At 53.4% G+C, this 20,969-nt stretch overlaps 8 protein-coding genes across 8 annotated transcripts; 3 read left to right on the top strand and 5 right to left on the bottom strand.

Annotated features, from left to right (window-relative positions):
- Nucleotides 1-66: 66 nt before the first annotated feature.
- Nucleotides 67-2,569, bottom strand: BDW74DRAFT_187869 (uncharacterized protein; the record flags this gene model as incomplete). The annotated part of the gene is made up of 3 exons (XM_073731593.1): nucleotides 67-2,148; nucleotides 2,198-2,341; nucleotides 2,392-2,569. The coding sequence occupies 3 exons, from the start codon at nucleotides 2,567-2,569 to the stop codon at nucleotides 200-202; spliced, it is 2,271 nt and encodes a 756-aa protein (XP_073579951.1). The 3' UTR covers nucleotides 67-199.
- Nucleotides 2,570-3,622: 1,053 nt separating this feature from the next.
- On the top strand, nucleotides 3,623-5,352 carry BDW74DRAFT_86925 (CFEM domain-containing protein). Its single transcript, XM_073733941.1, has 8 exons — nucleotides 3,623-3,756; nucleotides 3,801-3,936; nucleotides 3,992-4,170; nucleotides 4,218-4,254; nucleotides 4,304-4,371; nucleotides 4,425-4,807; nucleotides 4,854-4,921; nucleotides 4,977-5,352. The coding sequence occupies exons 1-8, from the start codon at nucleotides 3,706-3,708 to the stop codon at nucleotides 5,333-5,335; spliced, it is 1,281 nt and encodes a 426-aa protein (XP_073579950.1). The 5' UTR covers nucleotides 3,623-3,705; the 3' UTR covers nucleotides 5,336-5,352.
- A 2,107-nt stretch (nucleotides 5,353-7,459) lies between these two features.
- BDW74DRAFT_160512 (DUF2252 domain-containing protein) lies at nucleotides 7,460-8,889 on the bottom strand. The gene has a single exon (XM_073725634.1). The coding sequence runs from the start codon at nucleotides 8,848-8,850 to the stop codon at nucleotides 7,492-7,494; it is 1,359 nt and encodes a 452-aa protein (XP_073579949.1). The 5' UTR covers nucleotides 8,851-8,889; the 3' UTR covers nucleotides 7,460-7,491.
- A 1,056-nt stretch (nucleotides 8,890-9,945) lies between these two features.
- On the bottom strand, nucleotides 9,946-11,208 carry BDW74DRAFT_182077 (FAD-dependent oxidoreductase; the record flags this gene model as incomplete). The annotated part of the gene is made up of 1 exon (XM_073730174.1): nucleotides 9,946-11,208. The coding sequence occupies one exon, from the start codon at nucleotides 11,206-11,208 to the stop codon at nucleotides 9,946-9,948; it is 1,263 nt and encodes a 420-aa protein (XP_073579948.1).
- Nucleotides 11,209-12,801: 1,593 nt separating this feature from the next.
- On the bottom strand, nucleotides 12,802-14,562 carry BDW74DRAFT_187862 (FMN-dependent alpha-hydroxy acid dehydrogenase; the record flags this gene model as incomplete). The annotated part of the gene is made up of 5 exons (XM_073731592.1): nucleotides 12,802-13,020; nucleotides 13,072-13,729; nucleotides 13,781-14,075; nucleotides 14,153-14,363; nucleotides 14,418-14,562. 5 exons carry the CDS (start codon nucleotides 14,560-14,562, stop codon nucleotides 12,863-12,865), a joined length of 1,467 nt encoding a protein of 488 aa, XP_073579947.1. The 3' UTR covers nucleotides 12,802-12,862.
- A 683-nt stretch (nucleotides 14,563-15,245) lies between these two features.
- Nucleotides 15,246-15,880, top strand: BDW74DRAFT_170365 (dual specificity protein phosphatase family protein; the record flags this gene model as incomplete). The annotated part of the gene is made up of 2 exons (XM_073727162.1): nucleotides 15,246-15,338; nucleotides 15,374-15,880. 2 exons carry the CDS (start codon nucleotides 15,246-15,248, stop codon nucleotides 15,878-15,880), a joined length of 600 nt encoding a protein of 199 aa, XP_073579946.1.
- Nucleotides 15,881-17,704: 1,824 nt separating this feature from the next.
- BDW74DRAFT_182074 (uncharacterized protein) lies at nucleotides 17,705-18,705 on the bottom strand (the record flags this gene model as incomplete). The annotated part of the gene is made up of 3 exons (XM_073730173.1): nucleotides 17,705-17,931; nucleotides 17,989-18,010; nucleotides 18,562-18,705. 3 exons carry the CDS (start codon nucleotides 18,703-18,705, stop codon nucleotides 17,705-17,707), a joined length of 393 nt encoding a protein of 130 aa, XP_073579945.1.
- Nucleotides 18,706-19,394: 689 nt separating this feature from the next.
- On the top strand, nucleotides 19,395-20,835 carry BDW74DRAFT_170364 (uncharacterized protein; the record flags this gene model as incomplete). The annotated part of the gene is made up of 6 exons (XM_073727161.1): nucleotides 19,395-19,433; nucleotides 19,502-19,749; nucleotides 19,792-20,141; nucleotides 20,199-20,218; nucleotides 20,288-20,431; nucleotides 20,542-20,835. 6 exons carry the CDS (start codon nucleotides 19,395-19,397, stop codon nucleotides 20,833-20,835), a joined length of 1,095 nt encoding a protein of 364 aa, XP_073579944.1.
- Nucleotides 20,836-20,969: the final 134 nt, after the last annotated feature.

Raw genomic sequence — 20,969 nt, 5'->3', positions numbered from 1 at the left:
CGATCGTTTTGGACGGAGGCAGTGGATGCAAGTTCAACAACCCTTGACAACGAAACGTACTTACTACGATAACATGCATCGTCGCCAGCGTGGTGGACCGACCCAAAGAAATAAGCCCTGTGAACAACGCCTCAAGCCCTGGTTGCAACTCGACAAAGAATAATACCGCCTATCCATGCTTCCCACCACACTTCCCAGTCTACGTCAATCCCGGCCTGGTAAACACATTGTACGCCGGACCCTCTGGCTGAATATCAACTTTAATCAAGAACTCCAACGGCATCTCGACCAAGGTCCCCTGGATCGCCGAGAGCTCTTCCTTGATCTCAACCGTCGCCTGCTCACCGGTGGAAAAGTTGGCCTTGCAAACATGCCCGGGGTCAGCCCTCAAGGTTGCTGCTTCATAGTCTTCCCAGTCCTTTATACTATTATCCGGAATTGTGTCAAAAACCTTTCGAAATGCCACTGTGTTCCGCCGCGCAATCCGGTCCCAGTACTCGAGAAACCTATCGCTTAGCGGATCCTTCACCAGAAGATCTTCCGGAGTGTCATAGTCATACACCGAGGGCTCAGGCACGTCCATGCAGTGATCGTACGGATTGCGCATGTCTTGCAGCGGCAAAAGACCCAGGTGCTTCCGAAAGAGGTATCGGCGGAGCGTGGCAGCGAACCTGCTAACCAAGAACTCCTCCTTTTGTATAGTTGAGATTAGGGGATCTACATCCTCGATGACGACCGCGATCTCAGAGTCTCGGCTTCCCTTGAATGACCGGTCATTCAGATTCGCAGAGCCACAGAGAACCACCCTGTCGTCTGCGATCAACAGCTTGCTGTGAACATATACCTCCTCCTGAACGAAGCCGTCCACTTCCGCCGAAGCAGCATTATATGCCCAAGGTGCGACCCTGATATCTGGACCGTCAATCATGCAACAGGAACTGACGGTATCCCAGTTGCGGTCGGGCGTACATGCGACTTCCGAAGGTGCTGGAGCTGGGGTTATGGTATCTAGAACCTTTGGCGCTTCAGCCTCACTATTGATGTGAAGTCCGTGGGGGTTGAGGCATTCCTCAGCCATGCACGGGGGCTTGAGGCGGTCGTAGCTCCTCAAGTTGTAGAAGCGGATGTACTCGTCGGGATTGACACCGGCTTCCTTCAGTCTGTCAAAGACGCTGGACCCACCGCGGTTGATGGAATTGAACTGCAGCTTCATGAGGGCCCGTGGTATTTCCCCTCTGAAAAACGCGTGAAGGTCGCCCGGAAAAGCAGGCAATGCAGGCAAGACCACAATGACCTTGTATCGCTTCCTCTCGCGTGCAGCCCGCAGAATGCGCTCCACAAAGGCTTCCCCAACCTTGTTCCAAACAGTCTGGTCCTCGCCTCCGGCGCAGGTGATGAAGAATTGCTGCTCCAGGTAGACAAAGTGCTCGCTTTTGGTGATGATATCGATGTAAGCGTTATAGAGACTGTCTTCCGTGATGGTGCCATTGCTCCACTCGGTCGCGCTTCGCACAATCTGACAGTCCATCATCCCCAAGTCGGCCTTGGGCCATGGCACGAATGGTTTTGGCGGCGGGAGAGGCTGCCTCGATTCTGATGCAAAGTACTTTTGTTGGCGGATGAAATTCCATCGGTCAATAAAGTGCTGACAGAGATCAAAGACCGCAGGCCCGGTCAGGCTGACCGAGATGTCCTCCCAACCCATGCGTGGCGTAACCGACCGATCTGCATCGTTCTTCTCCCAGTCATCGAGGTTCGTGTAATCCGAAACCCGGGCGTTATTGTAGTCCTGGCCGGGAAAGATCGTGGGATGAAGCTTGCAAGGATGAGAGTCGGCGATTGGATGTTGAACCGTGTCCCATCGTCCAAATGAAAGATCGATGCCACCGATGAATGCCAGCTGTTGGTCGACAATGACCAACTTCTCGTGATGAGCCCAGGCCAACTCCGGGTAACCCTCATGCGCAAAGAAATTCTGGAGCGTCCTGTCGTGCATTCTTCGCATCTTAGCATCCCCCTGCACGGCATATTCTTGTATAATCGGATGCGACGGAGTGACACCAGCCATGGGGTTGTGATCGGGATAGCGAAGGACGTTGATGTTCGGGTGGAGGGCGTGCAATGCTCGCTTCGTATGTTCCGAGTTCACTATCACATCTGTAAGACGCCGCGATAGCTCAACGATCAGGGAGCGTACAACACATGGCCATAGAGATTTCCTTGAATAGTATCACATTGACCTTGACGCCGCGGAGGGCCGCCGCTTTCAACATTCGGTCGAGCCGATACTCTTCGTTTTCCGCAGGAGGTCGTCGGAGGTAGACTTCTGGCGATACCCACCCTGAACGGTCAGCCAAAGCTATGACGCTGCGGAGACGGGAAAGCACGTACATCCCATAATCCAGATCGATTCCGTGGCGTTTTGCAGTGCTTCGGAGACGGCCCAGAAGTAGGCGCATCCAGCGACGTGCCATCGAACATTGTTGCCTCCGCGTACGCCCGCGAAACTCCCGTACCGATTATTGGGCACATCACGCAACTCCAGCATGTATTGCGAGGAAGACGCCATGTCGCAGAGCTCGCGCGAATTGAAAAGGTGGCATGGTGAAGATATGACGTTTGGGATGGCTGTGTCAACAGTGTGCAGTGCTGTCTGAAAAGAGAAAGAGCCACCGAGCACCTGCACCTGAGGAATGAGGCAAGTACGCAGCAAAATACGCAAAAGGGACAGCCAAGTCCTTCCGACTCTACTACGAATGTATTATTGTGCCTTAAACATTCGTTTTGACGCGGATGAAGAGCAGTGGTACTGAGCGTGAAAGCGGCTCTTTTTTCGAGAGCCTTCGAGCGATTAGGTGTCGATCAGGAAATCAATGCAGTGAAGATCGGAGCCCGGGAACCATGACGGCATAATTCAGCAGCGAGGAGATGAATAATATAAGAGATGGCACAGGATGCTCTACACAAAACACGGATCACGCACGATCTGAATCGTCACGGAGCAGACCCGCAGGCCTCCCATGGTTCGCTTGATGAGCCCCGAGCCGCTCAAAATTGGGCTGCAACGCCGATACGGAATACCTCCGTTCTAAGGACAATGGACCATTATTTGTCAAATTGCATCGGAGCACTTCATCAAGCGTATCTAAACTTTGCCAGCCAGCGATTTTCATGAAGGCGAACCAGTCTTGTGATGCGGACAACAACCCCGAGGATCGACAGGCCTTGCAGGGCCAGAGCCCAACTCACGAATCATGCACTTTTACGAGATACGGCCCATTCGGAAACCCGTTTCAGAATGCAATTTGAGTTTTGTCGGATCGGACGCCACTTTCCCTGCAGAACGGTTGTTGCGATCAGATCCGCCGTTGGCCCAAACATGCCCATTGTTTCGTCCCAACAACACAACCCTGAGCTGCTCCTTGGCCAGCAAAGGACCGCAAAGCCAAGCAACACATGGCATGCATGGATCACGGGGCTTATGGCGAACCCTTTTGTGTCGGAGGCTCGGAGATCTCCATTAAATAGAGTTGGGTAGCAGAGACTCCACCTGCCCTGGCCAGACCTCATGGCGACGATCCGCTCCTTTTTGCCGGGACTGGAGCTGTTCTTTAAAGGGATCAACGCCCGTGCTGGGATGAGTGCCGATTTAAAGAGGTGCAAGGCCCGTCCAGCTCTACCCCGGATGCGCTCCATGCGGCAACCATGGGTCTCCTTGACAACCTGCCGCCCCTCGAAGCCATCCCAGAATGCGCCGTATGTCACCTGCTCTCTCTTCGCTATGGTGCTAACTGCAGCAGTTAACATGCATTACTGAGGCCACATCCAAGGCATCATGTGGGCTGACCGACATCGATTGTTTCTGTCATGACCAGACACTGGCCAAGGCGATGGAGTCCTGTGTCCTCCAGGCCTGCTCTGTCACGGAGATATTTGGTATTTAGACCTATTAGCATCCATCCTGTCTTTTACAACGACTGACCTAGCAAAGCTGCGAAGAGGTTCTCCGAATCGGTCTGTGGTGTCCCTCCAAAAAGCCCGACAGAGGCGCTCTTCATAGTGAGCGTCACCTTTCTGGTGCTCATGATCATCTGCGCCGTGATGAGGACTGCCGCTCGGGTTCTCAATCGCAATTACGGCATGGATGACCTTGCCATCACTCTCAGCCTTGTACGCCACTTCATTCCGTCAATTGGGGCACATGCTCATTCATACAGGGCCTTGCCATTGCCATTGCTGCTCTTGTTTTTCGCGGTAAGCAACTCTTTCTTCCTTCTGCCAGATCTGTACTTATATTATATAGCCCAAAGTTTCGGTGTCGGCAAAGACATATGGAATATTCCGCCACCTGACATAAATCATGTCCTCTATGTGAGTCTTCCTTGCCATCCTTGCTGATTAGAAACTGACTAGTGATCAAACAGCTCTTTGTAGTAACGACTAGCCTATACCCGCCAGTCATGTCGCTGATCAAGATCTCGATGCTACTCCTCTACCTACGAATCTTCCCGCATCAGAAACTGCGCATCGCGACATTTATTATGATAGCCGTCGTCAGCATGTGGGGCATCGCATATACTATCGCTATCATATTCAACTGTACTCCTCGCAGCTACGGATGGTTGAAGTGGGATGGTGAGCATCAAGGAAAATGTCTGAATCAGTCGGCCATGCAAATCTCCCACGCCATTCTCAACATTGTTTTTGACGTGATTGTCATCTGCCTGCCGCTGCCAGTTTTGTTGAAGCTGAACATGTCGAAAACAAAGAAGACAGGCGTTTGCTTGATGTTCCTCACTGGGCTTGTGTGAGTATTCTTGTTTCCTCCTTACGGTCTCTGCTAATCGTAACAGCGTAACTGCCCTGAGTATCATCCGGTTAACGACGACATTCAACTTCCTGAAGTCAATGAATCCAACCAGTAAGCGATCATTGCATCATTCAAATTGCAGCTCTGACACTCGTTGCCACTCTAGGAGACTTCGTCCCCGTCTGCGTCTGGAGTGTCCTCGAAATCGACCTCGGCATCATCTGCGCCTGCTTCCCAGGAATGCGAGCTCTGCTGAAGATTTTCGTACCCGGCTGTGACACCGATAACGATTCCATTGATTACGACTACGAGTACAACACAACCCAGGATGCGACAGGCAGTAGCTCAAGGAAGCGGCACGATAAGTCGTTCAACCTGAGCGTCGACAGTAGCGGACGGGTCCGGCCGAGTACAAGAAGAGAAAGGAACTCATTCGTGCCCTTGCCTGACCTACCTCCGTCGCGGAATGGGCTTGTTGTTCAGATGCCGGAGCAGTACATGGTTGGAGGACGACAGAGGTCGTAGTCGGAGGTTGGAGTCATGCTGGTCATGGCGTCTATCAAATGTTGCTTGTTAGCAACTGGGATAATGCATTACGGCCATCTATAACGCTGCGAGGGCTGGATCTCTGTATTTTAGCGATACTATATAATCATACGACTTTACTATGTATATTCATCCCCCGGCTCAACGGGGTATCTACAGTACCGAATCACTTGCGCCAAAATTTATCTACCTCCAGCTCCGGGATCACTATCTTTACCCCTAAATGAGGTGCCACTCAAACCAGCTCACGATGCTAAGCCATTCTGTATTTCGACGAATCGCCTTAAGTAGTTTTTCAGGAGAATCAGGGAAGTAAAAGGGACCTCTATACAAAACATTGCCTTCAACCGTCACCCCCTGCCACAAATTGTCTCGGCACACCAGGACAAGGAATATTCCAATCTCCACTAAATAAGGACCATCAGGGCCAGAATGGAATGGCTGCCCTGACCAGATTCCAAAGAGACGATTGAAAACTCACAAATCATAGGTAAAAATGCCGATAATATCTAGCATCAGATGTCTGGACGGGTTCCAAAACCCGGAGAATGAGGGTCTACGGATGCACCCGTGAAAAGCTATACTGACTACGGCGAATTCAGAGGTCCATCTGCTGTGGCAAGTTCCGCATCGTTTACAGACTGCGGGCGGGCTTGACATCTGCAGTTAATTGCATCTACTGTACTGATTCAAAGAACATCCGCGAGCCCTTCGATAGTCACCACAGGACTCAAAAATTAGTCTTGAGTCAAGGACTCCCCTATCTTGAGAGGTCTCCACCAGCAACACGGGGTACGTGATCATGGTCAACAGGGCTGGCCGGTGAAGTGAGATCAAGAGGAATAAGAAGCACGAGTCTTCCATTTGTACGAGGACTTGAACCGCTAGGGCCCCGGACCCGATAGAGGCCTGTTGATGCGAGATATCAGGTGTAGGTGAAGGTGCTTTGAAACCGTGCTAAATACAAGGAAGGTCTCTGTTGTTGAATTGGTAGAGGAATTTATCGTTGTCCTTCAGAGAATGGCTGGAATTTCTAACTGTTTTCTGTTACTGATAGGAGGCTGTATTCTCCTTCCCTTCCACCCGACTTCTCCTCTGCTCCTCAATCATCATACTCGGCCATGGTCAAATCGAGGCACCCAGCTGAACCGTTGTCGCTTTTAGATTTGTTTGCATCGGCGACGCCGAGAAGGTTTATACATCTCGAGATTGAACCATGGTCCGAAAGCCAGACATCCCAACCGGCAAAAGCAACGCCGACTCCCGAATGCAAAGCCACAAGTCCAGACTCGGCTTGCCGAGAGACGTTAACCCTTGCTACGGCCGCCTACGGGTTAATCCGCCCTGGCCGACTCGTGTATCCTCAATTGGTCCCTAACATTGCTGGAGGCGGGTATCCACAAGCTATACCGTAGGAAAGCGATGACGCATATCCTATAACTAGACACGAGAATGATGAAATGCGCTCAGAAGTATCTCCAGGCTATAATGAACCTGATGGGGCATGTCCACGTAATCCCCGAGGCTTGTGAACGAGTATCCGATGTCAGCGGCGGCTCAAGCGTACAGCACGTCCACCCAGCCACAGAGGTCCCCATCGGTGACCCCGACTGCTACCGCACGCTTGGGCGAGGCGTTCTAGAACAAGGGAACGCACCCTGGTTCCTGGCCTTATCTTATCCACTTAATTCTCGGCCATGGATCAGACTGCAACCTCAGGTCCGGGTTTGCGGGTCTGGATTGCAAAGTACTAGACCATGTTGATGTGGGCATTCACATGATAAGGATTAATATCAGGATGACGCAAGGATAACTCCAGCAGGCTGTTTTGGAGAATGCCCGCCGAGTACCATACGATAAGGAACAAACTTCCAGGCCTAATTGATGTTTTATGCCTCGAAGCGCACTTTTCCCTCTAAATTGGGACTTTTACTCAACATTATCTTGACTGAGGGACATGGTTAGATGCAGCAAGCGGAGACCGGTTGCTGCTGGGGCTAGAAGAGGGCATAATGGTCATAGCTTAGGGCTCAGAATCGTCTAGGCATTGCAGTACAATAACAAGAACATCAACAACATAGCATTATGAGCCGGAAATGGGCGCTATTTTGTGCTAGAAACATCATAAATGAGCTTCACTCCTCTTCATAAAGCTCCAACCCGGGAATCCTTCCATTCCGAAACAAATCCACAAAAATCTGATGGTCCCCCCTCGCCCTAGCCCCATAAGCATGCGCAAAGTCCACCAGCGCCTCCGCAAAGGCCTCCTTACCCCCCGCAGCATCAATAGCCTGATTAATAGCCTGCTCCGGCGAAAACGGCACGAGCGCAGAATGCAGCTTATCGTCGTCCCCAGCCGCATGCATCATCGCCGTCGCACGGCCCAAATCCGCCACGACCTCCGCCATCTCGCTGATATCGTTGATCTCGGACCAGTCGAGGTCAACAGCATACGGCGAGACCTCCGCAACGAGTTGACCCACGCCATCAATCTCCGTCCAGCCAAGCCAGGGGTCCGCGCAGGCTTGCAGAGCCCGCTGGGAGACGACGGTACGATGGCCTTCGTGGAGGAAGTAGCTCGCGGCTGAGACATTCGTGACGTGTCTCGACACAGCCGCGGGGATCGACTGCTTCATGTAGATGATGACGTCGTTCTCAACGGCCTCGCTCTTGCCCTCGAGGAGGATATTAAACGACGGCAGTCCCGCGGAGCCGATTCCCACGCCGCGACGGCCAACGACGTCTTTGACGCGGTAGGCGCTCGATCCGGCACTAGACTGAGGCTGGGGGAGGGTGGTGAGGTAGTTGTCAAACGCAGCGATGACCTTCTCGCGGGCGGTGTCGTCGAGCTCTATCGCGCCGCCGCCGAGCGTGAAGCGGCGCTCGAAGTTGTGGATCTCGGTCTGCGAGTCGAGGAGCGAGACGCGCGTTTGCATGCGCGCGTTATGCAGGGCGTCGAGGAGCGGTCCCTTCGCCGTATCAAGCGTAATACGCGGGATATCGTGTGTTTCGGTGGTGGCTAGGGCACGGATGCGCTCATGGTACGCCGCGGCGTATGTCTTGACCAGACGGGTAATCTGCCTATCGCTCAGGGCCTTCGCGTACCCAAGAAGTGCAATCGACGCCGCAAAGCGCTTGACGTCCCAGGTGAAGGGGCCGACGTAGGCCTCGTCGAAGTCGTTGACGTTGAAGATGAGGCGGCCGTGCGAGTCCATGTAGGTGCCGAAGTTCTCGGCGTGCAGGTCGCCGTGGATCCAGATGTTGCTGGACTGGTCGTTTAGGAAGGGGTCGGCTTGGATCTGGGCTTGGGCCTCGAGGTCGTGGTAGAAGAGGGAGGCTGTGCCGCGGTAGAAGGCGAAGGCTGAGGCGGCCATCTTGCGGAATTTGGTCTGGAAGGCGGCCGGGTCGGCGGCGAGGAGGGCGCCGAAGGCTGTGGAGAAGACGGCGAGGATCTCGTCGCCGCGGTGCGAGGGGGTGGTGGTATCGATGGCCATGGCTATAGGATTCTGTTGATATTGGATAGGGTTACCTAGGTATGAGATTTGGTGACTGATTGACAGACTTGCTGCTCTTACCAGGTGTAAGAGAGATTTATATCAATTCTCCCATCATCAGCAAGGTATCCAAGCCCAGCTCCCCTCACTGTGGCAGTGCAAGGGTCCTGCTGGCTGATATTAATCTATTGTTCTTGGCCGGAGCCCTAAGCGTCTTGTCGTGGGTTCAGCTTCGTGTCAAGCGCCGCAGTCCAAGCCTTGGTCCGCTCCACAACCTATCGGCCAAGAGCTGACTCTTAGTCAACGGCTTTGCTGGCCACCGGAGGATCGCATGCTGCATTTGTTTGTTGTAATTGACCCTCGGACCGTCCGGCGAGCCCCAACGTTGACTGTGGCTGGCTGGTGGCCAGGTCATCTGGGCAGTCTGCGACTGCAGTGAAGATGTAGATTCTACCAAACAGCTGCATATCAGACCAGACAAGTTGAATGTTCTGTTGAAAGAAGACGGGCTGAAGCAGATGATGCTCGGTGAGGAGCAAATGTCGGCACGGACAAGCTCAGGCAGCCCCGCCCTTGGGAGAAGCCTGCAGTTCGTTTGTTGGACTGGACGCGAATACACTTAATACCATGTCATATGGTTCTATGCATGATCGGCCCAATCATGCAATGCGCTTCAAAAGTCACCCTGCCTTCGTGACATATCATAAGTCTAGAGTAAACTACCTATAGTACGAAAGACATCCTGGCGCTTTTGAAGTCACGAATGCCCTGCCTATCTAGGCTTGCAATATAGATAACTCGTCTCATCCATCCTGCATTCGAGACTGGACGGTTGGCTACTGAGTCTCTCCGCACGGAAGCCCGCGAGTGCCCTTGTCCGGCAAACCGCTATACGAGGGGATACAGCGAAAACCGTTTGGTCTGAATAATTGGAAAAGAAAGATGCGGGAACTCCAGGACTCACTACTCTTATATTTTCAAGACACGGTCTAGAAAAGTGTGGTACCTAATTTTGGTGTAGTAATATCAAGTGTTGAAACGAAAGCAAGAGCAAAAAACAAACGGCACTCAAAGAAAATCTAAGAAACAACGAGGTCATGCCTTGATGCAGAGCTCGCGATGAGTCTGCAGGAAGCAAGTATTCCGGTCCTTCGCAGTAGGGAGCATCTCAATCTCTTTGCGGCTCCGACTCAGCTCTGAGTCCCGCGCATACCCATACTTGGCTGTCCGGATTACCTTGGTATCAGACCCATCGATCAAGGCAAGGACTTCGTCTGCAGCATCAACAACGTTCGAAATCTTCCCTGGGAAGATGTACACCACTCCGTCGGCTTCAAAGACAACAGAGCTCCGGAACTCGGTATCCGTTACCATCTTCGGTAGTACGGAGCCCTTCCACCCCGTGTATTGGAAACGCTTGGTGAAGCCCGGCCAGAAGCGCTCCATCTGCTCCTCGAGCTTTGGTCTGACCTGACCTTCCATGAAGTCAGGCGCAAGGCCGGAAAGGCAGGCTCCGGCTTCGGCCGGGGTATCGTAAGAGCCAAGAATCGTGTATGCACCGTGGGTGAGGACGTAGTCTCCAACCTTTTTCGGGTCACTGATACAAGGCATAAGGCAGGGGAACCAGCCATCCATGACAATGAAAGAGATGGGCGATGAGCCCGGGGTGCTGTCAATGTAGCTCAGAGCCGTGCAGGCCTGATACTGGATGTTAAGCTTGATCGGGAGGTTCGAGAGGAGGCCGTCAGGGAGGGCAGAGGCGTAACCGGTGGCATTGATGACCTTGTCGAACCAAGCTCCGTCACGGGTGGAAGTCAAAATGTAGTACCGTTCGCCGACTCGACGGATGCCGGTGACCTCGTCGTTAAGGCGGATACTAATACCGGCACTCGATAGTTTCTCTCGAAAGTAGTGCTTCAAATACGGGTTGAGAACAGCACAGGGCTCATAAAGCTTGTAGGCAACCTCAAGCTCACTGCCTGGCCAGCATTGATCGATATCAACGGGCAAGCACTCCTTCGACTCGCGGCAGACGTCCCCAAAGGTCTCAGCGTCGACCTTGGACTCCCGCCCCATCGAGTCTTTTCCGGCAAATGCGTAGATGGCAGGCTCGACCGGGACCACAATCTCCGGGTACTTCTGGCAGAAGCTCTCAAAGGTTCTTCGGCAGCTGTCCCTGGTTCCAGAAGATCGAGGGTAATGTGGTCCTTTGTGGATTCGAATCCCGAACTGTCCCGACACACCGTTGAAAAGTTCAGAGCCTTTCTCAATTAGAGTGACATGATGCCCGGCTTTGGCAAGCTCTAGGGCCGTATGGCATCCGCTCCAACCACCACCGATGATTGCGATTGATTTCATTGTGAAGAGGAAGGGAATGGCAATAGACAGAAAAATGCTCGGGCTATTGTTGTTACTCCAGAAGAGGTTCGAGGGGACGTCGTCTCGCTTTATATCGGTGACTAGCATTTCCTATCGGTGCATTTCGAGCTTGGGGATCTTGCATCTGACACTGTTGGGGTGCCGACGTCAGAATCGCCTCTCATCCCGGCACGAAAATAGCCTCATCTTCAGAGTTTACCCCAGAGGGGGGGGGCAGTTGTGATGTCAGGCCTCCTGAAAACGTCAAACGTCCGACTGGGTCAATCATCGGAGACAGCTGCTGTGGCTCGAGCTTTTCTTTGTTGAGGACACAGCAATATCGAGGTCCCAACTTTTCGCCATCGTCACAGGCAATGTTGTGATATGGCTCCACTGCTGGTCTAGAATCAACATTAGAGAGCCACGAAGGGTAGAGAATTGTCTCGAAGCCCACATCGATTGGCTCTGAACGAGATTTTCGGTGTACCATACCTGGTGATCGGGTCTTCCCTTTCCAAAATCTATCGGGGTCTCCGTTATGGGCTTCCATTTATAGAAACCTTCGCTTGGGAAGGTTTACTTACTTGCACAGGCACATGTTGACCATGCCCTGACCGCAGCTCTCAAACTCTTCGCCAGTTGCAGAGCCCTAAACGGACTTCTTACTGCGATACAGAGCAGCAAAGCGACGGGTGCACTGTTGTAGACCTTCGATATTTCAGTCTCGCAATTGAAGCTCATGTGGAAACGGCAGAGCTATTGATAGGTATACAATGCCCCTGACAGCCGTGATCAGGCCCACAAGAGACCCACGAGGTCCCAAAGCCCTGGGGCAGACGTGAGTTAACTTCACATGAACATGGTGGTCAGTCTGACCTCATACCCATATACTGAACTTTGGAACAAAGTTAAGCTCTCACTGATAAGAAGATAATAAGAATCGGGAAGAAGAGGCTGACGCGTCTTGATTTGACTCATCGAATGGCATCCCTAGGGTGTGCAATCGCCCGATCTGATAGCTGGTTGATGGTTGACATCCCCACAGCGAGCGTTGAGGGATTGCGCAACGTTCGCCGACATTCTATGGAGCCTACAGTGGCTAGGGTATCGGAATCACGATCCGCTGGCCATTGGCATACCGAATCGGCGCCGACTCGTCTTGAACCAGAGTACTTTGAGGGTTAAACTCCTCTACGCGAACCTTGAGGGCGACCGGACCTATCGGAGGCTGCCCAGAAGTGTCACAGCGTTGAGAAGCCCTAACCATCCGGCATTTCCTACATGCCCGGTGCCCAAGGCCGGCGGAAGAAGCGGTCTACGGCGGATGGGCACGCCGATGCCGATTAAGAGCCAGGTGGAAACCCTATTGAGGATTCAACGGTCAACGCACAGCATGTACGACATATGCTAAGCAAGCGTCGGATCATATTTCCCTCAGCTTGTACGGCCACCGGAGGCTCCTTAATCTAGCGGACCCGAGTATGCGACGTTTATGTATCTCATTGTGACCTTCAGCCGCGGCTGCGTGTGCGGCGAACGTGTCTTTACGCCCCGAACAAGCCTTTTTCGACGATGACATGCATGTTTATGACGCGACGCCAAGTGCATTTGTGCTTACAAGCCATCGGGCCTGGCCTAATCTGGATGGCCCTATCTACAGGTTCGAACGAGCTCTCCACTTGATATACGGATGGTTAGGGCCCGACGGCACCAAATGGTCTACATCGGCCGTATTAACCAAACCAGGGTATACCTGCGAGAGATTCTTGATGCCGATGAGCTTCATCACGGCCTCCATCTCAGCCTTGAGTACTACGAACGTCAGCGAAGCCCAACACAAACTGCCTCAGCGGGCAAACCTACACTGAATCAGATGCTCTGCGCCCTCCGTCCCATAATTCAGGGAGTACAAGAAACTCCGTCCCATCCCTACAGCCTTTGCCCCCAGACAAAGCGCCTTGATGATATCAGCGCCTCGCCGAAACCCGCCGTCGATGTAGATTTCCATCTTGTCAAATATCTCAGGGCAGTTCTTGTGCAACTCCAGTAGCACCAGAATCGTCGGCGGCGAGTAATCGAGGTTCCGGCCGCCATGATTACTGATCAGGATACCGTCGACGTTGTATCTCATGGCGAGCTTCGCGTCTTCGGCAGAAGTGACGCCCTTGAGGATGATGGGGAGCTTGGTGACGCTGCGGATCCATGCGATGTCGTTCCACGTCATGCCCTGGTCGATGAAGCTGCCCATGAGTCTTGTGAGGCCAGCGCCTGCTTTCATCATTTTACCTGTGATTGGGTCACGCAGGAGCTCGTCGGACTTGAGTCGTTCGTCGGACTCGCGCTTTCCTCGTCCGGCTGAGTCGACGGTTAAGAAGATGGCTCTGCAGCCGAGTGATTCTGCTTTGAGGAGCAGTTCCTTTGACTTTTCCTTTTGCTTGTTCAGGTAGAGCTGGAAGAGAAAGGGGTAGCCGGGGGCTTGCTCAACGATATCACCCAGCGGGTGTCCAGAGTTGGTGCTGACCTGGTGAGTTATTAGCAGGATGCTGAATATCAGAAGCATAAGGCATGGTACAATTTCGATAACCCCCATCGACTTCGACGCCCTAAACAGCGCCTTCTCAGCATCAGGATGTATCAACGACCCAACACCAGCGGGGCAGATGAACAGCGGCATTGCCATCGGTATCCCCAGCATAGATGAAGAAGTATCGACGGTGGTTACATCCTTCATCACCCGTGGCCGGAACCATATCCGCTTGAGCATGGACTCGTTCGCATCTCGTGTCCAGCAGTCCGTGTCGGCTGTGGAGTAAAACGTATACGCCTTCTCCGACGCACTTAGTGCAGCAGCCTTCTCGAAGTCGTAGCTGACAAAGAAGCGGTCAATTCCATTTTCCATGCTGCATTCGGATATTTATCCGAGCACCGAACAGCGAAAACGCACCTGTTGATGAGCGACGCTAGCTCAGGTTTGGGGCCGCGAGGCTTCGCCTTTGGTTGAGCTTTTTGTGCACTTTGCGTCCAGTCCGGCGTGATTGTTGAAGTATCCAGTTTACCTTTGAAGTGCTCGCTGGAAAGGTTTTCCCTCAGGATCGAGGGGGCGTGGATCTCCAAGAACGCGTCCGTCGCGTCCCGACCAGCGTATTTGAGAATAACTGTCAAAACACTCAGCACATGGCAAAGATACCTAAACATGATATGGTACTCACCAGAAGGACCACCCGGATGCTCAGTAACAAAGCCCGTCAAGTCCCAGACCTCGCCCTGGATGACCAGCCAGCAGTCATCGGGGGTAGTGTGGGAAAGCACATCCTGCACGGAGAGGAGGGGCGGATCTGCGCTGTCTTTCTTCATCGTTCAAAGTTGTCAGAAGAGCTATGTATACGAGATCTCATTTTTATATGCGATCGCTAGAACCATCAGCCGGGACTTCTTTGCGGGGTTCGCTCCGCTGGTCTCGGAGCGTGTCCGATGTCGGACTTTGCCAATGCATGGTCGGTTATTGGATAGTTACCTAGCAGTTTTGAGGAGTTCCAGTGAGCTTCTCAAGAACCAGGATTGATCTGCTATGTATAGAGAAACTCAGCAGCCCGATAATGATGGTTAGTACTAGGAAATTGCTTGCACTTTTGCATGGCTATGTATGATGAGATAATTCTGGCACATAATGAACACTAATCAGAACTACCATACATCTACCGTATATATATGGAATAATTATGGCCAATTGAATTCCAGGCCACTCTGAAGTCACAGTCAAAGGAACAACAGCCGCCCAACTTGCAATCGGGAAGGGCCTTGTCCCCTACTCCACCACTCTGTTATTCTTATTCACATTTCTACCGACTGAATACTCCAGATATCTTTTGCCAATTTTATACTAGTTGTGTGAACAAATGGTTTCCTCACTCGCACCATCTGCCAGCATAGGCGACGAGCATATTGAGGGAGCGGAACAGGATCGCAACGAGAAGATTGGAAAGAAGGAAAAAGAAGCAGAGGAGAGCTTAAGCAAGTACAGAACCAAGAGATGGAAAATGGCTTCTACAGCGCGGATGCGAGAAATCGTGCCAGGTCTTTTCCTCGGCAATGTCAAGGCCTCATACAACCAAGGATGCTCCGAGATAATGGTATCAACGCTATCGTCTCATTGACAGATGCGCAGTGGGTATGGTGGAACAGCGCGACAAGGAAAGCAGGGATCCCAGAAGCCCGTCACAAATGGGTTTCGTGCGTAGATTCCTCGACGCAAGACCTCCTTGCTCATATGAGCGACATCTGCGACTTCATTGAGCAGATGGCTTCGTCGGCCTTACGGTCATCCTCTACTTTACCGGACCCTGGCCCTGGACCGGGGGCTATACTCGTCCACTGCGATCTGGGAATTTCACGCTCCCCAACGATCATAATTGCGTATCTGATGCGCAAATACGGCGCCAAGCTCTCGGTAGTGTTGGCATTCATGCAATCCAAGACGAAAGTCAAGCCGAGCGCAAACTTCATGCGGCAGCTCGAAGTCTGGGAGCAGGTGGGATATCAAGTGTGGGAGGATGAAGAGACCGGGAGAACAGTCCCGAAAGCAGTATACCAAGCGTTTCTGGAAACCCGGACTGGTATTCTCAAGAGCAAGGGGCTTACAGGGGATGAGCCTCTTCTTCCGGAGAACCTTTAGTCTGATTCATAAGGAGAGAAGAGATCTCGTTCTTTGCTGTCGGGGCAATGCTTCAAACCGGGGCTCTGGATTCAATAAATGGTAAATGCCTCATGAACACCTTAGCACGATCTTCAAGTTTATCATAAGCAAGCACGTACCGGGCTGCCTGCAGGCGTATAGAATCTGAATGATGGCAGAAGGCCAGACCAGACACCTTCTCTGCTTTTTTTGTCTCTGGACACGCTGCCTTTCTCCCAACGGACAGGCTCGATGAATTCCGAGGTGAATAATGTTGGATATAGGGTAATACTTTGGCACTGTCAACGCTGGTCAATGCCCTCCTCCCCAGCCGCATTAAAGGCATTTGGTCTAATGGCATTTGCTGTTTCCGTTGCTGCTAAACTGCTGTTTGATCCTGTCGAATTTGGTTGGAAGGATGCTCCCCACCCAGACCCCTTTAGGGATCACGATGAGCTGGAGGGATATAGGATGGTATTATAGCATATATATTCGGCTCGCGGTCAAGCGCAGCCTGGACCGGCTTCGCAGTATGGTAATATCGGTAGGTGGGGTACAATTGGGACTTGGATACCAGCAAATGATGCCCGACGTCCCGGCCTGCAGGACAAGACGACAGATAATACCGTACCTTTTCAACGATACGCTGGGAGACCGGGAAACATCATGCTATGGAGGGGCCCTGACTGTTGTCGCAGCGGACAGAGTAAGCATACAACAAAGAGGAGAGAGAAGCACTCGGTCGATTTGGGTTCCAAGTTGTCCGCCATTGCTGTCTGGATATTTCGGCTTGGCAAGTGCCCGGCTTCCCCGGCCAAGGGGCCAGAAGAGAAGCGCAAGGGACGCAAGTATGATGGACTAATTTGTTCTCTCCAAGGGATCTGGATTGTTTGATGAAAGATGAGAGAAGAGCAAGGATAAGGATAAGGATAAGGATAAGGATAAGGATAAGGATAAGGATAAGGATAAGAGATAAAAGATTACTGCCTGACCCTCAAGGCCACCACGTCGGTCCGCTAAGACTTTGAGCTGAGCCGGGAGTTTCCTGTCCTCTCCCTCTGTCTGTGGTTTTACTCGGGCTACACCTTGGGGTTCTTTATCAGCGGCAAACGAACGTCCCAAATAAAAGTCACATTAGAAGATACTCCGCTCCCTTCTTCCGTGTCTCTTCCATGCTTATCTACGGTACAGCATTGCTTCGTTGAAATCTTGAAGGCCGCGCTTTCCCCGTTGTTGTCGCGATAAATCGCTTTCTCAGGACCGGCGATCGAAATCCTCTTGTGAGAGGTAGGTGAGAAGTGCGATGACGAATTAGAGGTGACCGAGCTCGCTGCTCGACGCCGTACTATGGTAATTGGCGTCCGAGGCCCACGGGTATCGCTGTAGCTGTTACAGGCCTTGGGCACTATGGTGAGGCCAACAAAGGATCCCGACGACTGCAATCAGCCCCCCGTTTACTCTATGAGAGACGACCTCGATAAAAGGGACGAATACCGCGAAGCCGAGCGCGGGGAAAGCGCGAGGGGCCAAGGATTTATTGCTATCTCCGCTGGGACCGACAACATCGGATGGTACCTGGGATGGCAACAAGACTTGGAGTGTCACTTGGTAGTGCGCTTGGGCGGACGATGGAGCTGTGCATTCCAAAACACAAGCATGCACGTCTGTAAATTGCTCTAACAACTGGTAGGCCTTCCAAGGAAAGCGACAAGACAACGCATCAAAGGAACCTAGACTACCATCCGGTACTACAGTAAGGAGCGACAGTACAAGGAGACCAAGAAAGTGTACGCAGGCAAGGGCGTGCCTCTCCCGTCAACTACCCTACAGCACCCTCCGATGGGCCGGGTCGGAGTCCTGCATTACAAAGCTGTAAGTTGCCAGCTCGATCTGGTCAGCGGAAACCGAAACGCAGACGGCGCCTCGCTGCGCGCCGAATGTCGTCTGGATGCGCAGCAACATTCGCGGCACGCCTTGAACATAAGCGATGGGCGCCTGGATGTGGCCGCGACCCTGGACGTCCACCAGAATCTCCCCGACAACGCACACGGCTACGATAAGAGCAAAGTTAGCTGGGTCTCTTCTGGGGCATAAGCGGACCAGCCTACCGTGGTGCGACACCTGCTGCGGCTAGTCGTTCATCACACACCCGAACACGGGCAGCGATGTGGCATTTCCCGCAGGAAAGGCGGTCCATATTTCCAAGTGATTCTCGTAGTCCGAGGTATACTCCGTGCCCTATGGTGTAGGGATGCGGCGTTAGCAGGCAGGGAGGTGCAGGGTTGGGAGAGAAGACTTGCCTTGTTCAGCACCCAGAATGTGTTCCCGTCGGCGTCGCCGAACCCGTAACTCAAGAAGGGCACGAGGGTTGGCTGGCGTTGGCCGAGGCGGGCTTGCAAGGCACCGCCAACGGCGACCGCTAGGTGCCTGGACTGGTGTTAGAGAGTCGCTGTGCACACGGGCAAGGATTGGACGGTGGACGGGCGGAGGGCGCCATACGGTTTGTTTGGCACCGTGACCGGATTTTTTCTCAGGTATCGCGAACACATTCTCCAACCGGTGGCGCACATACTGCGAGGCGGCCAGTCCACCTACCACGACGATTCTTTGGATGAGAGTCAGGATTGGAATCCGGATGGAAGTTCAAGCAGCAAAGGTTCCAATGCGGCGCAGGGACTTACGTTGATCACCCGATACTGGCAATGCTGAGCAGCAGCCTCCTTCTGGCCATCGACCAGTGCGACAATCTTTGTCATGAGCGGCTCGTATAGCGTGCGCATATCGGCGTGGGTCAATGTGATGTGTGAGATAGCCGCTGGGTGCATCGCTTCAATTAATGGCGTCTCATGCCTGTTGTCCTGTCAGGGACCGCAAAGACAGCAATTTCCACCACCACTCGCAGCCCAGCCCAGCCCAGCCCAACTATCTTCAAAGTCTCTGCTGTGCTTGGTGTAACTGCAAACGCCCACCACCCTCCAGGTGGCCACGCCCTGCTCAGTCAAGTCCCCATGTCTGCTCTCTGTCGGTCCGCGGTACGGTGACTACCACCACCTCATATGGTAGCCCCAGGGACCAAGCAGCTTGATCTACCCAAGCGACACCACGATGATGCCGAACCGGACCCAAAAGAAAAGAAAACAGCCGTCACACCTTGAGGGCGTTCTGGTGGCTGAGCGAACCTTGGAACTCTTATTGATCTTGGGCGATCGGAGGGCGACAGAACCGGATGCAAAGGTAAAAGACACAAAGACAGCGCAATAAGCAGGGGCAAAAATAACAACCTGCTGCGATGACCCAGAGAGGCGCAGATCGAAAGCAGCCCAGCCCAGCCTCGTCTCCTGTCTCGGTCGGTCTCGGATAAGTACATGCGATCGCCCACGGCGGCCTTTCGCTTCCTAATACCTAGCGACCACCCACTTTCTCCCTCCCTCACTGCACTCTCCGTGTCTGCTCCTTTGAACAGTCTCAATCCGTTTCCTTCGCTCTCAGCGAATTTCTTTTCCTTCCATCCGACATGGGCCACCCAAAGGGACAGTCGTCCAAGATTGAGAAGGTAAGTGGCCACTCCCCGAGCTTTCACCCACTGCGACCTGCACTAATCAATTAATGCTCGCCCCCTAGTCTTCGCCCAAGGCCAACAAGCAGCAGAAAGCCAAGCGTGAGGCGTTGAAACAAGTCCTCGCGATCGCCCGAACCGAGCTCGAAACTGACCCCCACGGCCGCTACGGCATCCTGAGCTACAGCTACGACGACACCGGCGACAGTCTGGAGGACCAGGTGAAATACCTCAAGGAGCGCGTTCGGGACCTGGAGGTCTACGTGCGGAACAGCATCCGGGCGGCGGACTGGTTGGAGGGCGATTTTCTCGAGTGAGATGTTGTCCTGCCGCATCGCTTCTCCCAGGGTTTCAGGGACATCTTCTACGCCACCTGGAATCTCGCGCAGAACCTCGCCATCGACGATATCGCTGGCTTGTCGAAGAAACAGAAGGACCGGATCGTCGCGTCGCTGGAGGGCTGGCTCGTCCAGGAGGACCTCGACAGCATTCACGCCCGCCTGCAGCCCGCCCAGCAGGACCAGTTTGGCAAGGCCCTCTTCGAGGCATTCCTGAACAAGGCCGTTGTCGACATTCTATTCCGTCACCCCTTCTGGCACCTGGACGAGGCCGTCGACGAAGCCGGCTCCCATGATGACAACGCGTGGGGTGGGGTCTCCCCGCTGGGGGACAAGCTGGAGACACTGCTTTCGAAGTTTGAGAAAGGCAGTGGCATGGAGGCCCTGGGCAGATTGCCGATTCACTTGGCTGACCTGTCCGCAGTCGGAATGGAGTACGCCCAGGTCGGTAGTTTCTTTTGCTCCAGGACCATGCCATAGGTGACTTGCGTACTGACATCTCCACGTCCTTAGGTCTGGCGGTCCATCACCACGCGCGTCGCGAACAGCGTCGAGTTCGGCCAAACGCGCGACTTCGCGCTTGAAAAGGCCATGAAGGCTCGCCGGGACGCCCAATGCAAAGCGCTTGCGGCACACCTCCTGTCCAACGAAGCGCTCGTCGCTCTCCGCTCTCCTCCGCCTCATCGACGATCCGACCCGAAGACTGCGCAGCCTCACCGCGCGCCTGCAGGAGATATCCCAGATGGCCGTTGACATAAACTGCACAGACCCCGCGACCCGGCTTCCACACTCTTGCGAACTTCGGCGCGACCTTCTCCGGCTCCTCGGACACGATGTGGGTCGATGACCTGTGCACCCCAAAGGATGGACATCGCGTGCTTGGCCTGACTCGCCCATTCGTCATCCGGACCGTCAACGCTGAGAAAATCGAGAAGGAGATTGAGCCCGTTGCAGAGGCCGTGGTTTTCATTGAGGACGAGAGTCTGGATGCGGATGCGGAGCCCTCGGGCAAGGCTGGGACAACGGGGCCAGGGCAGCCGGCAAAGGGGCCCAAGGCGTGAGTTTTATTTGGGTCCTTCCTCTCCAGCTCGTTTTAGTTTCCTTCGTCTCGTCCGGTTCGCTTTGTCCAAGTGCGACCGAGCGGCATGGGACCAATCCTGCTGCTCTCTTTGTTCGATGCTCGATCTTTCCTTCC

This window comes from Aspergillus multicolor (assembly GCF_047715735.1).
Source record: "Aspergillus multicolor strain CBS 133.54 unplaced genomic scaffold BDW74scaffold_32, whole genome shotgun sequence".
NCBI lineage: Eukaryota > Fungi > Ascomycota > Eurotiomycetes > Eurotiales > Aspergillaceae > Aspergillus > Aspergillus multicolor.
This window is presented reverse-complemented; position numbering and strand designations above follow the sequence as displayed.

Coding starts and splice junctions, on each gene's coding strand:
- BDW74DRAFT_86925 (XM_073733941.1), top strand. CDS start 3,706: ATGGGTCTCCTTGACAACCTGCCGCCCCTCGAAGCCATCCCAGAATGC. Junction 3,937..3,991: donor CTCTGTCACGGAGATATTTG/GTATTTAGACCT, acceptor GACCTAGCAAAG/CTGCGAAGAGGTTCTCCGAA. Junction 4,808..4,853: donor ATGTTCCTCACTGGGCTTGT/GTGAGTATTCTT, acceptor TAATCGTAACAG/CGTAACTGCCCTGAGTATCA.
- BDW74DRAFT_160512 (XM_073725634.1), bottom strand. CDS start 8,850: ATGGCCATCGATACCACCACCCCCTCGCACCGCGGCGACGAGATCCTC.